At 35.9% G+C, this 16,562-nt stretch overlaps 3 protein-coding genes across 4 annotated transcripts; 1 reads left to right on the top strand and 2 right to left on the bottom strand.

The window, feature by feature from the left end:
- The first annotated feature begins 96 nt into the window (after positions 1-96).
- On the top strand, positions 97-5,218 carry LOC116146061 (translation factor GUF1 homolog, mitochondrial). Its single transcript, XM_031431477.1, has 11 exons — positions 97-482; positions 864-1,614; positions 1,990-2,146; positions 2,276-2,330; positions 2,835-2,902; positions 2,976-3,080; positions 3,171-3,242; positions 3,499-3,612; positions 4,033-4,173; positions 4,258-4,317; positions 4,573-5,218. Exons 1-11 carry the CDS (start codon positions 144-146, stop codon positions 4,736-4,738), a joined length of 2,028 nt encoding a protein of 675 aa, XP_031287337.1. The 5' UTR covers positions 97-143; the 3' UTR covers positions 4,739-5,218.
- Positions 5,219-5,665: 447 nt separating this feature from the next.
- LOC116146020 (probable WRKY transcription factor 72) lies at positions 5,666-8,597 on the bottom strand. The gene is made up of 5 exons (XM_031431429.1): positions 8,291-8,597; positions 8,054-8,137; positions 7,001-7,564; positions 6,758-6,871; positions 5,666-6,611 (listed from the first exon to the last, which is right to left on the bottom strand). Exons 1-5 carry the CDS (start codon positions 8,393-8,395, stop codon positions 5,724-5,726), a joined length of 1,755 nt encoding a protein of 584 aa, XP_031287289.1. The 5' UTR covers positions 8,396-8,597; the 3' UTR covers positions 5,666-5,723.
- A 4,394-nt stretch (positions 8,598-12,991) lies between these two features.
- Positions 12,992-15,349, bottom strand: LOC116146063 (serine carboxypeptidase-like 46). Of its 2 annotated transcripts, none has more exons than XM_031431479.1 (10): positions 15,116-15,349; positions 14,932-15,036; positions 14,763-14,858; positions 14,581-14,673; positions 14,416-14,501; positions 14,026-14,325; positions 13,790-13,926; positions 13,616-13,708; positions 13,401-13,518; positions 12,992-13,267 (listed from the first exon to the last, which is right to left on the bottom strand). In XM_031431479.1, the coding sequence occupies exons 1-10, from the start codon at positions 15,339-15,341 to the stop codon at positions 13,091-13,093; spliced, it is 1,431 nt and encodes a 476-aa protein (XP_031287339.1). In that variant the 5' UTR covers positions 15,342-15,349; the 3' UTR covers positions 12,992-13,090. The 2 variants fall into 2 exon arrangements, with proteins under 2 accessions (XP_031287339.1, XP_031287340.1); XM_031431480.1 differs by having other exon boundaries at positions 14,038-14,325.
- Positions 15,350-16,562: the final 1,213 nt, after the last annotated feature.

The following is a 16,562-nucleotide window of genomic DNA, read 5'->3' as shown; positions in this document are numbered from 1 at the left end:
TTAATACCCGCTAATTCCTGGTTACCGGGGCCCGTGAATTTGGAAATTCTATAAGCCTAAACGGTTCCGTTTAGGGCATGACACAAATGTAAAACATCGTCATCAAACTCTCATCTTTCGCTGTCTCTGTTAAAACCTCACAAATGGGTTCTCTCTACAGAGCATGGAGAACCCTAAAAAAACCTCAGAACATACTCTCATCAATCCTCGGACCCAACCCTTCAAATTCTAGACTGAGCCACAGCCAAAACCAGGCTGATTTGGGCAATTTAAGTCGCTTGTTTTGCTCTCATTCTCGCCATTACAGCACCAAAGATAATACCAAGATAGACTTGACTCAATACCCTCCTGAGAGAATCAGAAACTTCTCTATAATTGCGCATGTTGACCACGGAAAGTCAACTTTGGCTGACCGGCTATTGGAGCTTACTGGGACTATCAAAAGAGGACATGGACAGCCTCAGTATCTTGATAAGTTGCAGGTATAAATTTAAGTTCTTTTTGTGCTTTCATGATTCTTTGGCATGAAGTAATAAGTGGGTAAGTTTCAGATTTTGCATTGGTCATAAGTAGTTCGTTTTTTGTTTGTTTCATAAATGTGGAATTTTTATATCAGAAGCTGAGTTTTTTCTATGTAATTCTGTTGGCGACACAACCTGATTAATCAATGTTAAAAAGATAAAGTGTTATTGGTTAGACAAGTGATAAGAAAGATTCAGCCAAAGGGAAGCATAAGAAGAAAATGTTCTTAGGTTTATGCATTCTATGATAATGGTGATTGAATTTTTGTCTAGGTAAATTTGGATCATTTAAAGAAGGCTACTTCTATCTTTTTATATGTAATGAAGTTTTGATATTTTTAGGTGGAGAGGGAAAGAGGAATTACTGTTAAAGCTCAGACAGCAACTATGTTCTACAAGCACAAGGTTAATGGCCCTGGCATTGACGAAGCTGATGAACCATCGAGTTTCTTACTGAATCTTATTGACACTCCTGGTCATGTGGATTTCAGCTATGAAGTGTCAAGATCCCTGGCAGCTTGCCAAGGTGCTCTTTTGGTGGTGGATGCTGCTCAAGGTGTACAGGCACAAACTGTGGCTAACTTTTATCTTGCTTTTGAGTCTAACCTGGCTATTATACCTGTCATAAACAAAATTGATCAGCCAACTGCTGATCCTGATCGTGTCAAAGCTCAGCTGAAATCAATGTTTGATCTTGAGCCTAGTGATGCCCTTTTAACATCCGCTAAAACAGGGCTAGGTCTTGAGCATGTCCTTCCTGCAGTCATAGAGAGGATACCTCCCCCTCCCGGGGTTGTAAAGTCAACTTTGCGTATGCTTCTGTTGGATTCTTATTATGATGAATACAAAGGAGTAATTTGCCATGTTGCAGTTGTTGATGGTACACTGCGCAAAGGAGATAAGATTTCATCTGCTGCAACTGGCCACACTTATGAAATTCTGGACGTTGGAATCATGCATCCTGAACTCAAACCTACTGGAGTACTTCTAACCGGGCAAGTGGGTTATGTTGTGACTGGCATGCGTTCAACAAAGGAGGCACGTATCGGTGACACTTTACATCACAGTAAGAGCACTGTAGAGCCTCTTCCAGGTACATAATCATGTTTTCCTCCGCATAACATAATCTGTACTTCTATTTCCAGCCACTTGCAGAGTTTTTCCCTGTCAGAAAGAGATTAAGAAAGAGATTATTCTCTAGCATCAGGCTTTCTATTTTGCCACCATGCTTTCCTCTTTTATATATAAATATGTTTTAAGAAGATAGATAGAACTGTGATTATTTTGGCTGCTTTTTTTTGTTTTTTCTTTAAAGTAAATATTTATTCAGATGTTCTAGATGCAGGGACCTTACTCCTTAATTTTTGTTTGGGCCTTTCATTTTTAACTTTAATGAAGTAGTTCTTGCTGCAATGGCCCTGACACTTTTCAATTTTGTATGTGCTCTTTTGCACCTCCTGATTTCTAGGTTTTAAACCTGCAAAGCATATGGTGTTCTCTGGTGTTTATCCTGCTGATGGATCTGATTTTGAAGCTCTCAATAATGCAATAGAGAGACTTACCTGCAATGATGCTAGTGTCTCTGTTACCAAAGAGAGCAGCACAGCGCTTGGACTGGGTTTCAGGTGTGACATCCTCAATGGAATGGTTCATTTTCTTTATGTAAATCAAAAAACTACTTTGATAATTATTAGTGATGTAACTAATTATGCATGGACATTAGTTTTGTCTTATGGATTGTGCTTTATTGACAGGTGTGGTTTCTTAGGCTTACTTCACATGGATGTTTTTCATCAGCGACTTGAACAGGTATTTTTTTCTCTTTTATGTTTGCAATTGACTATGGAACTCTGCCTTGGTGCTTATTTTTTACGGTTTCTCAGTTGAAGATAGATTACTTGGAGCATGCATTTAGGATCACAATGTTGTGATGTCATGAAAAATTGATACTTGAAGGCATTTTTGTGGTTCAGTAGTTGTCTTCTCCTTATGTTTCCTTCTCACTTGGTCAATAACATCGAAAATGCATGGAAGTTCAGCTAAACTAGTAAAAATGTCTTGTTTCTTGTGTTTACTGTGGCAAACATATGTGCATAAATACACAGATCTTGTCATGTACTCTTTGTACCATGTTGGATCTCTTTGTCTTCTTGTTTCCATGCAACACGGTGTTTTGACTATGTTTAAGGACACAACCAATCATACACCTAAAATTGGCTTAGTGATTCTGAAAGTGTTTGCTTGTTCTCTTTTTCAGAAGAAAAAGAAAAACAGAAATATTTGCTTATACTTATCACCCCTCAATTAATATAGGAGTATGGAGCACACGTCATTTCAACCGTTCCCACTGTTCCTTATATATTTGAGTATTCTGATGGGAGGTACGTCTTGTAGTTTTGCTTTATAATTTTGTCATTTACTATGCTTTACCAAACACTAGTCGGTGATTTTTAGCAAAGTAGAAGTTCAGAATCCTGCCACACTGCCGTCTAATCCCAAACAACAAGTCACAGCTTCTTGGGAACCTACAGTATTAGCTACAATTATCATTCCTAGTGAGTAAGCTCTCATACTCCCTTTACTTAATAACTATTATTGCACCATGCAAAACGTTTATTCATCCTGTGCTAATTTGTTATATGCTTCAAGGTATGTGGGATCTGTTATTACACTGTGCTCTGAGAGGAGAGGACAACAGTTGGAGTACTCATTTATCGACAGGTTGGTGCCAGGCCAGATGGTAGTCCTTTTGAAATTCTTATGTTATTGTCAATTGTTCTTAATGTTTCAGTTAACCAATGAGAATTTGTAAATAAAATGCAAATACTAGGTTTTACTGGTCCTTTATATACATTGGTCTCACCTTGATTAATATTTGTTGCTCATTTTGTCAGTTAATTTTTCCATGTTTCATATATACCCGTACATGAACTGTTCCGCAGCTAAAATGTTGATCTTTTGAATTTCATATATGCAGTCAACGGGCCTTTATGAAGTATCGCATACCTTTGAGAGAGATTGTTGTTGATTTTTATAATGAATTGAAGAGTATAACATCAGGTTATGCATCATTTGATTATGAGGACTCAGAGTAAGTTCTCTCTCCCTATCTCTCTCACGCACACACACAAACATGTGCATATGTGCACCCACAAACACAATCTGAATCATAAAGCCTGGCACCAGCCGGAGGATGTGATATTCTGGTTCGTATTCTAATGTTTGGGGGAAGTTGCAACTTTTTTTTATTACTACTGGACTGCTGGGAGTTGTACTGACTACTTAGAAATTCACACCCTTGGATAGCCTATCTTATGCCGCTTGATAAAACTGATTTTCTATGAAGCCTCCCAATAGACTTTCTTCATATTTGGAGTCATGTCTCAATGTGATTCATCATTAAGATAATTTCTCATTTCTTCAGAAGGCAGTCATTTTAGATGCTTTGATGGAACAATTAGAATTTTAGTTTTACTCTTCTTTGACACATACTAAGTGATGTTGTTAACAGATATCAAGAATCTGATTTGGTGAAACTTGATATCCTCTTAAATGGACAACCAGTTGATGCAATGGCAACAATTGTTCACAAATTAAAGGCACAACGTCTTGGTCGTGAACTGGTGGATAAGCTGAAGAAATTCATAGACAGGTCTTTTCATTGAAAGTTTAAATTGTTGATTTCTTAGTCTATTTTCTTCTTCCATGGTAACCCAGTTGATTTTACCTTAAGCAGGCAAATGTTTGAGATAATCATACAAGCCGCAATTGGATCAAAGATTATTGCAAGGGAAACGTATGTGATGCAAACTTTTCCTTTTGTTGTCTGTAGTTTGTGAGTTTCATGCTCGAGTTTTTGGTATATGATTGTAGTATTATTTTGATACATGATCTCCAGCCGAAAGCAGAATATTTTGCATATTAATTTCCTCTAGTCTTCCTTTGTCACCAATAAATTAGTAGATGTTTTCATTTTAAGGTTGTCTATTTCTTTTTTGCCATTATTGGACATAATTACAGTTCAGCTAAGTCTCTTTGTGCTGGTTTTTAGGCTTTCGGCTATGAGAAAGAATGTTCTTGCAAAGTGTTATGGTGGAGATGTTTCTAGGAAGAGGAAGCTGTTGGAGAAGCAAAAGGAAGGAAAGAAGCGAATGAAGCGTGTTGGTTCAGTCGATATACCTCAGGAGGCTTTCCATGAACTATTGAAGGTTTCATAGAGAAAATTTCTCAAACAACCAGCCAATTTTTTTAAGGATGCTGGTAAGGTTATATGAACTTGTAATGTTTTCAATTCTCTATTTTATCATTTGCCTTACGACATATATAATGTTTGTAATATGACATTCAAATTTTCATATTCTGTTCTTCCAGGGTTGCATGACTCATACAAATTTCATTACCCTGCTGAGGTGCCTAGTCTCTCTTAGCTTGTGTTTAGGAGTTTTGCCATGAAAGCTTCTTGGAAAGAGTTATTGCAGTTTCATCACTGCGGCGTGGAGGTTGTTGGATAACTACACCTGGTGATTTGGTATGGATCTGTCTTGCAGAAACAACCATATTTATTAATGACTAACCAGCAACAATTTTGCTTATGAATTGTGTAACAGCAATGTAATACCAACAATAATGAGGTGTAGGCTAAATTGCCATATTTTTTGGGATTACTTTGGTGGGACTGAAATCTCACCATTAATTCATTGTTATACTCTCATATCATATGTAGTAGAATAATATGATTTGTTCATAATAATACCAACAAAAAATGGCTTTAAATCTCCAAATGGCAATGTTTTTTAAAGTCAACATTTTATAGAGCCTCTCTATAGAAACTTAAGTTCATCTATGAACAATTCTCCCCTGTTAGTTGACGAAGACCTCAAGTAGATGCAGATTATTACAATAAATTATCTTCCACATTGTCAATGAAACAATAGAATATAGATTCAGTTAAGTGTATGACTGTATCATCAAGAAATCTACCACGAGAGTCAACTCTGTTGCTTTTTCATCACAATGAATAAAAAAAACAAAATAGATTGTGTACCAAGGCAAAACATGACTAATTAAAGATTGCTGATCTCATGTATAAATATTCCACAATAAATATCTAAAAAAAAAAAAAAAAAAAAAGGGAGGAAATTACACTTTGATCTTCATCATTATTTCACATGGTATGAAGATTTACAGTTTAATTTAACAACATCAACTGCTCTGATCTTTGTTATTGTGAATTGGGTTAGGGGTACTGCTACTCTTAAAGATTGGAAATTGCAATGAAGATTGGAGCAAATTTGGTGTTTCAGAGTTATTTGAAGATGACAACCCATTGAAGTAGCTTGATGCACAACCCTTTCCATTTTGATTTATCAAATTCTGACCAACAATATTCTCCCCTCCTCCACTGTGTTGATCACCATTATTACTATTGCCTCCAACCATTGTTGACAATGCAGCAGCTATCACTGATCGAAAACTCGGGTTTGATGCAATAGCCTTGGTTAAGGTCTCTGCTAAGGCCTGTTGAGATGCAGCTGCAACTTGCTGGTTTTTATTGTCCGTGAAAGATTGAAAATTAAACTGTTCTTGGGATGGTTTTCCTAGATTTAAAATGTTCCCACTTTGAGTTTGATTGTTATAAGGCAAAGTATTGCCATTATAAGCATGGTATCCATTTCCCCAAAGTGTTGGCAACATACTGGATTCTGATGAGGAAGAAAAGTTGAGACTTGTTGAGGGAAATCTTGGGGTTGAAGAGAACCTATTATTAAAATGAGAGAATTGAGACGATGGAGCCGTGAGGTCTAGAGTGATTGTTGGGAACAAAGGTGAGGAATGGTTTGGAGTGTAGAATTGATTTGTTCTTGAGGTGTCGAAGAGAGTACTAAGGTTCAATCCATTGGGTGCTGAGGCAGCAGTGGTGGTGGCTGTGGAAGTGAGGCCTGGCTGAGATGTCGATGAGCCTGATAATAGCATAGAAGCAGCGGCTGAGGTGGTGGAAGCCATGGCTGTGGCTGAAACTGGTAGTGGGTGGTTGTGAGTTCCCTCATAGGTTGTGATCAAAATAGACATATCGTCAACAAATCTTTGCACCTGAAATCATGAAAAGAAAACACATTCATGTCAATTCATTTACAATATTATCTAATCAATTAAAATATTATAATATTACTGTAAAATATTTCGAGATTCCAATTCAATCAATAGTTTTTGATTCGATAATGTTATCAGATTGATACCTGCTTTCTTACAGGACATCCGGGGGCAACAGTGCAACGATAATAAGCTCGTGGACATGGATTTCCTTTTGCAATTTTCTGTCCATATTTCCTCCATTGGCACCCATCATTCATCTGTATATATATGCAAACTACATGCCTTTAGATTGAATTCTGAATTATCTCATCACAAATAATTTAAAATGAGTTTTTAATAAAAGTTTCAGATATGAAGTAATTTAGTTAAATTAATGAAAAACTAACCGTGGGGGTGTCACATCTGGCTCTCACAGAAACCCTAGCTCTCTTCACAGGGTTTTGTTGTGAAGCTTCATCATCTCCATTTCTCATCGTCTTCAACATCTTACTGGGAGGCCATGTTTCTCCAGCCGTTGCTTCCTTTTCATCATGATCCTTCGGCTCTTCAGAACTATTCTCAGGACTGATATGGGACGTCGACGTCAAAAGCTCTAGAGAAGGTTGAAATTTAGAGTCCAATGCGAGACTCAAACTGGCCTTCAACTCTTCTTCTTCCCTTGTACTTTTGCTTGTTTTCTCTTCTTTTTTAGTCTCACTTGCAGCACCGCTACTGCTTCTTCCAAGACAAAGCGAAACAAGTTCAGGCTCCATGATTGTTTCATCATTCGAAGGAGATGGATTATGTTCAGTCACTGGTTTCCTGGAAGGCTCTTGTTGTTGCAGTATGTCAAAGAAACGCAACTGGAGAGACTTGTAATCCTTCGCCACTCGTTCCAACATCGTCCTCAATCTCTCATTCTCTTCTCTCACCTCTCCCATTTCAGCTTTTGCTGATTCAATCTCATCCTCCTACAGATTTTCAACAATGAAAATTCATCTTAACATAAAAATTTTATTTGACTAAAAGTCAACATGTAATCAGATCTAACAAAAGATGAAATTTACATGGGATTGTCAAGATCTAGGTGGAAAATCGAGGGAAAAATCAAATAGAAAGTGATTAAAACAAAAAATTGTGTGATTAATTAATTGGATTTCTTTCCTTTATAATTATCACTTATTTGCATATATATATATATATGGTAATTGTTATTGGAAATAGTGTTCTGGTCAATAATTTGTTAATTATTTTTCTTTGATAATTAAAGTGTTTGGACCAGTTTATATCCACCTCGACTATTCTTCAGGAAAATTATCATACAACAATCCACCGTCGTGAATTGTGGGATAGCTTCCCAAAATAATTTGTTAATTACTGTGATTGTAACGAAAAAATTTAGAGGAAAAAGGAGATTAAAATGCATATTTAAATTAAGTATATAAATATTATAAAACTACCTCTTTGCTGTTTGCTAAGTCCTCATCTTTGGATGAAGATAATCTCAGACCATTGTCTTCCTTGATTTGTCCTCCAAGTTCAGCCTGAAATAACAATCATACTATGGCTTAGTTTTCATAACAGTAAAGGAGAATTTTCATAGAACTCATCATTCCATGTCAATAGATTACATGATCTTCAAGAAAAAGAATGATTAAACAGGAGAAAGATGAAGAAGAAAAACAAAATTTCAGTACCTTTGGAGGTTCTTGACTGCAACCCTCATCATGGCTGAAAGATTCAACGCTCTTTTCTTCCTTAACCATACCTCTAGAGCTAGTCATTTTCATTAAAACATCCATTGAAGCTTTACAGGAATTCCCTTACTTATAATACAGTCATGGCTACCTTTTCTCTCTTTCTTTAACAATTATTATATTACCACCCCATTGGTTTTCTTGACTTAAATATTAACCTATTCAAATCTCATTCATCCAGCCATCTCTCGTTTCGCAGACAACACATAAATACAAAATGTCAACTGTTCTAAAGGTATTTTATTATCCTGTTATTAAACTATTGGAGAAGAATTCAACTTGAACCTTTCACAGTTAAGACAGGGGAAAAAGTTTGAGCTGAAACTGCGGGCAAAGTATTGTATTTCTATTATTGAACAAATCTTTGAAGCTTCGTACCAAGACGACGTCACATGGCTAAGAGTCAATGGTGTTGAGCTAGGTAGCCATGGATGTATGGCCACCGGGTCAGCTTTAATTGTTTCCTTCAATGGTGCAGCCTTGTTTGGCTGTCAACTTCGCGGTCAATACGCTTCTTCAACACGGTGTGATCACACTGTTCTGCATGTCCATGCCATTGACCTAAATCTCCTGCTTTACATTTATCATTATTAATATTCAATTTCCATACATATGCATAGACTTTCTGATATCGACGTTCTCGCCTTAACACAAATTATAAAAAGGACAAATGGTAACTTTTATATACAGGATAATACGTAGATGTATGCTGTAAAACCTGACAAATTGTAACTTTTATATATAAACAGGATATGTAGTAGATGAGAAAGTCTTCCAAACATGTTATATTACACCAGCACTCAATAAACAATGTCACCTCAAAGCAAGTAGAATACACACTCTCTCATGCATAATATATACCATAAACGGGTTTGGATAGAATTCACTTCTAAAACTAAATTTAAGGGGAGAGGAAACTCAACCACATATATACACCATAACAGTCTATTAAATTAACGATTTGAGACAAATACAACTTTTAAAAAAAAAAAAAAATTTACCTATTGAAGTAAAAACGAAAAAGAAAGTGAGTTAAAAACTAAAATGTGTAGCTTTCATTGTGAATTTATTATATTAATTAACAAGTCGTAATTATTTATATATCTTACTCCTTGATGATGCAACCGGACCCTGTAAACAACAGTTATATCTCAATCCGTGATGAAAAATATTTAGGACCTAGTAAACGATCGAAGAGGTTGATTATTTATTTTATAATAAAGTTTAATTAATTTTTCTTTTTTAACAGAAAGTCCACACCAAATATCAATCGGGGACACCTCATTTAATATGTACCATTTTTAATTTTCTTTTAACTTTTAAGATTTAAACAGATGATTATGATATTTTTATACTAATCACTTATAAGAATTAATTGAGATAAGTGTATATTAATCTGATCACACTGTTTAAAAAAAAAAAAAAAAAAAAACTTATGTGTTTGCTTGTTGTATAAATACAAAGGATTCGTTCAGTTTTCGATATAGATTTTTAATATCTCCATATTATCCACTTTTGATTAATAAATTAACCCTTTTAAGTTTAATTAATCTTTGCGAATATCCTATTTTTATCTCGGGATCTGAGTTAATTATTTAATTTAATCAAATTATCAACTTGTAGTTGTATCATGCATTTGAAATCTATGAGATGACTGTGGATTATTAAACTGAAATTACGAACCTTAATCAAATATAATTAAAACTAACGTATCTTACTTGAGTACTATATAGTATATATCATTAACTACTCGCATGACTTGGAGGATTCGTATTGTATAATGATCTCCTAGGTCAAACATGGTGGCAATGAGCCATTCTGATATATTCATCCTGTTTAATACTTAATCTTCTAATTAATGACTTAATTATGGCGAAGAGCCATCACAATTAAACAATGTTACATACATCTTAGTCTTCGAAATTAGGTATTTAATCAAAAGTTAATTCAACTTTGGGTAACTCAAACGGTGGAACAAGCATAGGGATGTGTGGTTAAGATGTGGTCTCATATTTAAATCTCTTTGTTTCTCAAGATTTAAGCGGATGATGTGTTAGTTTATAGGGAGTATTCGAAGTATGCGCAAGCTGACTCAAACATCCTTGTTGATGTGTGATTTTGACACCAACTAAACACATATGAGAAATGTTAAGTAGACTCAGAAGACACACGTGTACGGGGGTATTGAACTGAGTGAAAGATGGAGAACGGTGTTTAAAGTGGATCGGATGCTTAAATAAGCGGATCCTACATCCACTGGTATCGTATTAATATATGAGATCAGGTCACGTTCAGCGAGCTGATTTACAAGAGATTATAAGAGAGAGAGAGAGAGAGAGAATATATATGTTATTCCAGAGAGAAATTAGCTACTCCCACAAACGGGAGAGGAACCCTCCATTTATAGTGGGATGAATTGAGGTAATGATTACTAAATTAGAGGGTGGGTCAGATTGCCGTGCAAATCCTTCATTGCGTCCCGTTATTCACCTACTCGAGTGATTTACTCGACTCTTGCAGGGTTTGGACACGTGGATCGCCTCCAGTCTTTCACCAGTCCGGCGCACACCTATTGCACTAGCAGGAGCATGCCGCTTGCGTCAATGTACGACGTGACTGCGTCTGAATAGCTATTGGACTTACCTAAGCTCTGACCACTTACGCTGACAGGGCTCTGCGTCAGCCCTACTTTTTTAAGCATAATAATTCTATTTCAAAAAAAAAAATTAAAACAACTAATTATAATAATAGTTAAGACGTAATTTTTATGTGATAACTGCATAATGTTTATTCCGACGCAAGACATTGTCATTACAATCTGCCATATATTGTTGACCATGGAACATCTCTCGTGAGAGCCAGTTATAATTTTGATTTCTGACCTAAGTAGTAAGTCCTATATTAAGTAGAGTTTTTATTTTCAAATTATTGAGTGTTTAAAACGTCATTATGAGTCAGAAATAATGCAAATTAAGTAGTGTAAATTCCAAGCTTAGACATTAATCAGACAAAAAAGGATGAAGGGTCAGCACGTCTTTGCACTTATCTTCATTAAAATCAAAGATATTGACCTCAACTTTTCAAATGCTATATAAAACCCCATTTCTTGTCCCAAGGCTTTTGCAAAGGCAAAATATGATCGTATAATTAAAATTATTAGTGTTAGTATTAAGCATCTATATCAACCATTATAATATTTTATTTATCAATTCAATCTTGTACATTAATTAATATATCATTCATATTGACAGACGGTGGTCCACTCAAATAGGTTATATTCTAAGACTTGAAATTGATTTTTTAAGTCTTGCTAGCTAGTTGCTATCCACACAAGACTTTGAGGCCAACTGGGGATTAATCTATTCATTTAGGTCAATGGTTTAGATTAGCCATTGAATTGATTATTTGAATATGGGATTCTGATCATCTATATAATTATATTTGTATGCTTCTATATGATTAACATAACATCCCACCGTCATGATCATCCGCTTAAATCTTGAGAATCAGATGAATTCGAATAGGCATAGCAATGTTCTCTGGAATTCTGGGGACCCGTCCCGCCTCCCCCATATGGGGCGGGGAATCCCCGGATTTTTCAGGGATAGGGGTGGGTAATACCTTTCCCCCGCCCCGCCTTATATATAATATATAAAATTATATATATATATGTGTGTGTGTATACACTTTTCACTAATACCTCTATATTTCACCTAATTACACAATTATGCTACTTATATAAACCCATATTTTTCTAATTTCCCTCACCCTAAACAATTGAACAAGAACAAACCCTAACTCATATTTATGTATAATTAATTATGTTTAAATTATTAATTTAAGTGTTTGTCATGTAAACGAGAATTAACTATTATGTTTGATAATGCTCAAATCAATTTATGTTTATATAAAATTAATGGGGCGAGGACAGGCCACCAACATTCCCTTTTGCGACAGGAAAGGGGAATTCCTGTCATCCTCGTAACGGAGATGAATACAATGAATGAGATCTCCGTCCCGTCCCACCCCAACCTATTGCCATGCCTAAATTCAAACCTGAAACCATGCATCTTAATCACACCTCTTAATGCTCATCCTACTAATGGAGTTACCCAAAAATAGGTTTTTTCTATATTTATACGGTCCGGATATCCTGAAGTTTTAAGGTGAGCACCCAGATGTTAATTTCACGAACCCAAAAATCAAAGCTTATGATTAGGCGTTCACCTTTGGTTTGCATATTGAAAATTTTAGGACATCAGCACTTCAAAATTTTCAACCAGACTGAAGTAATAAAAAATAAATAAACACGACAAAACTGACCAAAAACGTGTTAGTTTAAGGTATCTTTTCTATCTACCAGCAACCGAATGATGTTTGCTTTTTAACAATCTCACGTCTCGAGACTCTGAACTAAACCCAGTTCATACCGTAAGATTTTTTATCTCTCTTTGATTGAAAATATGAATTGACTCTTGAGTAAGACATGTGAGTGGTCGGTCGGTCACCCAGTTCGTCAATTTTAATAATTATTCTTAGCATGTGGTTGGAACAATTTAAGAAGAAGAAAGAAATTAAGCTATAGTTAGTCAATCATTGAAATTTCTACTGAGATTCAGTAATATTAGATTAAGGACTCTCAATGATGGTTCTTCTGACTAAGAACAGTTATTCTCAGGTATGGATATCCGTATATCAAATATGATCGATACAACGTTTGTGTTAATTCGTATAGATGAATCAATTGTGGGGTCGAGGAAGAGGGGATCCGGCGAGGAATGATCGGAACAGTGTGAGGGCTTGTGAAGGAGATGTGAAGGGGACTTCATGAGCTGCTCCTCTGACTGTTGCAAATGTCAAATATGTCATGTTTTTGCCCTCTCTGAATGCTCCAAATGACTCTGACCATCCTCCCACCTGCAAATATGCCATGTTCATTTTAACATTACCGAGTCAGAAACAATCCAAATCCATCAATAAAATGGACAAAGCATGTCAAAAATTAATCATTTTAAACATGAAATTAAAGGGGTTTTACAGTTTGACGCACCTGTTTTTTATCATACCAAGGACCATAAGTTGTGTAAGGAAGCAGCTTCAACTCCTTAGACAGATTATTAGCAATTATCCTCGTTTGAGTTAGAGGGATTTTTGTATCTTGGTCTCCACTGAAGAAAGCGTGAAAAATTTCATACAACACTTTAGTTCAACATTGAATATATTTAATGTCTGCACAAATATAAAGAGCTGGAACTAATTAAAAACCTGAAAAGCATGATGGGAATGCCTTGCTTGATAAGCCCTGAGATGAGTGGTATAGTGTTGATTAAAAAATTATCTTCCTGATAAAAAAGAGGCCTGCAAAACACTTGTTATGTTATACACAGAATGTATTGTTTAAAATTAGAGAGAGGGAGTAGAGTTAGAGTTAGAGAGTACCCTCCACAAAATGCCCAGTGGAAAGGTAGGTGAGTTTTGTTAGCATGAAGTGCTTCTTGAACTTCAGGCTTGTTGAGATAAGCAAATATCCTATCTCCAAGGCATGGATCACCTTTAGCTGACGTCCTCCTAGCCATCTGTCCAAAGATTTGAACTTTAGTTCTAATATCATGTTTTTTAGATCAATACTGGCGCAACATTAATATTTAAGTCTAATAAATGCAGGTTGGAGTTACCGCGGCATGTACTTTCCCATGCTTGCCCATGGGTTTGAATTGCTGAACTGAGTTTGAAGAAGTGCACAAGGGCAATAGCAAATCACTGCGATCTATATCAGCACCAACTTCATCTGCAACTCTGTTGAACACATCATTGCATCCCTGAGACCATTTATCATGAAAATACTCATGGAGATACCTCGAGTCATTGCACACAGTCTTCTCCAACATTAATGTTTCGTCTGATATTGCCCCATGTGCCCACAAGTAATCTCCAGCCAACACACTGATGTCCGCGTCCAGAAGTGGATTCCCAAGCTACAAACAGTGAAAGAAAAATTGAATTGAATTTCAACAGATTAACTCCGTAAAGAATATGAATGAATCAATGATTAATAGTTGTTATACAGCAATGGCTTTGAGCTTAATGGCGGTTATGTTAGGCTGCTTATTGTACTCCATTATCAAGGCTGCAAGCTGTGGAATATAGTGGCCTGAAATTAAAATCTAAACATATCAGAATTACTTCAGAAGTTGATCTTCAGTTCACACATCTTTATATGTATAAATTACCTGCATAGCTTTCTCCAGTTAAAAAGAATTCAGAATTCTTGTACTGTGGAAATTCTTCCAACCATTTCACAATAAATCTCAAATTATCCTCGGCTGCAATTTATGACACAAAATACCCACTTTATGAAATTTACTTCACAAATGGCTAAACATAGACGCTCCAATCAAAGAAAATGGGTTACCGGTCCTGGTATCATTCCAATTTTCGTAATTTGAGCTTGTGTTTGAGTATGAAAATCCAACCCCAATTGGTGATTCAACATATAACATGTTCGATGCTGCACTGAATAAATGTCCACGTTAAAGAATGACTATAAAAATTAATGTGAAACAATTTATAATGTATCTTACCCAGGTTCCATGAATACTTATTCTGAATGAGCTCTCCATTTGCTCCTGGTTGGAAAGGGCCATGTTCCATGAACGCACCAAAACCAAGAGAAGAACAGCCAGGACCTAGAGAGAGGGTGAATTTCAAAAATAATGTGACAAAAGTTGTGAAAAACTGTGAACATGAAAAGAATAAAAAACAAACCTCCATTGAGCCACAAGGTCAAGGGAAGTGAAAGAGGGTATGGAGATTGAGCTTCCACAAAGTAATAAAACAAAGCTCTGCCATCTTTAGCATCTGTCACAATGTTACCAGAATACTGCTTGAAAGAAACATTGGCGGGTTGCCCTGGAAGAGCAGTTATGAGCTCCGCACAAGACTTGGAGTAGAAAGAAAAGAAAAGCAAAGAGAATAAGAACCAAAAAGCCATGAGAGAGGAGTTACAGAAAGAGGGATAACTCTCATAGAGTCATTATATATGTATATATAAGAGTTGAACTCGAACAGCATTGTTGAAATAGTGTATTGCATTTTATGGACGGTTTTGGTTTCGTTTGAATCAAGGCAAATGCGTACCTAAAAAATTTAAAGTTTTGTTTTGTTTTGATTTGATTTGATTAATTACTAGGCAATGCATGTTAATTGCCGGCTTGGTGATTTGTCTAATCTGCCTGGAAATGATGTGATGGTATCAAGAATTGGTTGGTGACTTGGTTCAGTATAGTACCTGATGAACAGAAAATTTCAGAATGCTAAACAGCTAGATATAACTATAACCCTAGTGGATAACAGGTTAAAGTTTGCTCCTAGATAAATGAATAATACAGTACAGTAGAGTATTAAGACTCCCTTCATTCTAAAGGGTCCATTCAGTGTAAGAATCCATAATTCTAGGGATATGCTTAACCTGATTCCAGGATATTAATCAATCACCTAGTTATCTTCATTTTATTATATAACCACGTTTGTGTAACACTTCTATTTAGTTCTCTCTTTCTCTTCTTCTTTATCCCATCATATTTTTATGGTATAATTTTTTATTGACAGACAAATGGAAACTCACATTCTCTTTGATCTTGTTATGTCTGAAAAATAAAGTGCTGACGTAAGGTCTAATCAGTGTACAAAAATTAGAACATGAGTATACTCGCAGCCTATTTCTGTCAGAGTAGTGGGTGCGTTCCAGACCAGCCAGAAGCTGTGATGATTCCACATGTCCAATCTCTGCGGTAACTCGCGCAAATCACTCTAGAAGGTGAGCAATGTGACATAAAAAAGGATTTACACGGATAATTCCACCAACTCATAGATCCAATAATCATTAGCTCAATGCATTCCACTATAAATTGAGAGCTCCTCTCTCATTCAGGGGATTCGCCTATTTTTACTTTTGATTAGTTATTCTCTTTGTAATACAAAAGCATTCTCTTTCTTGTATTATCACTTGAAGGTCAGTCAGCTCACGCGACTTGACCCCTATCATTAATAAAATCACAGTGGACATAGGACTTGCTTCATTAGCATCCGAACCACTTTAAAAGCTGTTCCTATTTGTAGTTACTCTCATATTTCATTATATTCACGTGTGTCTTCTGGACCAGCTCAGTATTGCACACGTGCGTTTAATTGGTGTAAAAATCACGCATCAACA

Source organism: Pistacia vera, unplaced genomic scaffold (assembly GCF_008641045.1).
Source record: "Pistacia vera cultivar Batoury unplaced genomic scaffold, PisVer_v2 Contig470, whole genome shotgun sequence".
Lineage (NCBI taxonomy): Eukaryota > Viridiplantae > Streptophyta > Magnoliopsida > Sapindales > Anacardiaceae > Pistacia > Pistacia vera.
This window is presented reverse-complemented; position numbering and strand designations above follow the sequence as displayed.

Bases quoted from the DNA above. Each gene is read 5' to 3' on its own strand.
- LOC116146063 (XM_031431479.1), bottom strand. From the start codon at position 15,341: ATGGCTTTTTGGTTCTTATTCTCTTTGCTTTTCTTTTCTTTCTACTCC. The intron at 14,674-14,762 runs GTAACCCATTTT...CATAAATTGCAG, and splicing joins TTGGAATGATACCAGGACCG to CCGAGGATAATTTGAGATTT. The intron at 13,519-13,615 runs GTTTTTAATTAG...CGCTTTCTTCAG, and splicing joins ATTCCCATCATGCTTTTCAG to TGGAGACCAAGATACAAAAA.
- LOC116146061 (XM_031431477.1), top strand. From the start codon at position 144: ATGGGTTCTCTCTACAGAGCATGGAGAACCCTAAAAAAACCTCAGAAC. The intron at 2,147-2,275 runs GTGTGACATCCT...CTTTATTGACAG, and splicing joins GCGCTTGGACTGGGTTTCAG to GTGTGGTTTCTTAGGCTTAC. The intron at 3,243-3,498 runs GTTGGTGCCAGG...TCATATATGCAG, and splicing joins GAGTACTCATTTATCGACAG to TCAACGGGCCTTTATGAAGT.
- LOC116146020 (XM_031431429.1), bottom strand. From the start codon at position 8,395: ATGGATGTTTTAATGAAAATGACTAGCTCTAGAGGTATGGTTAAGGAA. The intron at 8,138-8,290 runs GTACTGAAATTT...TTGTTATTTCAG, and splicing joins GCAGTCAAGAACCTCCAAAG to GCTGAACTTGGAGGACAAAT. The intron at 7,565-8,053 runs GTAGTTTTATAA...GAAAATCTGTAG, and splicing joins ACTTAGCAAACAGCAAAGAG to GAGGATGAGATTGAATCAGC.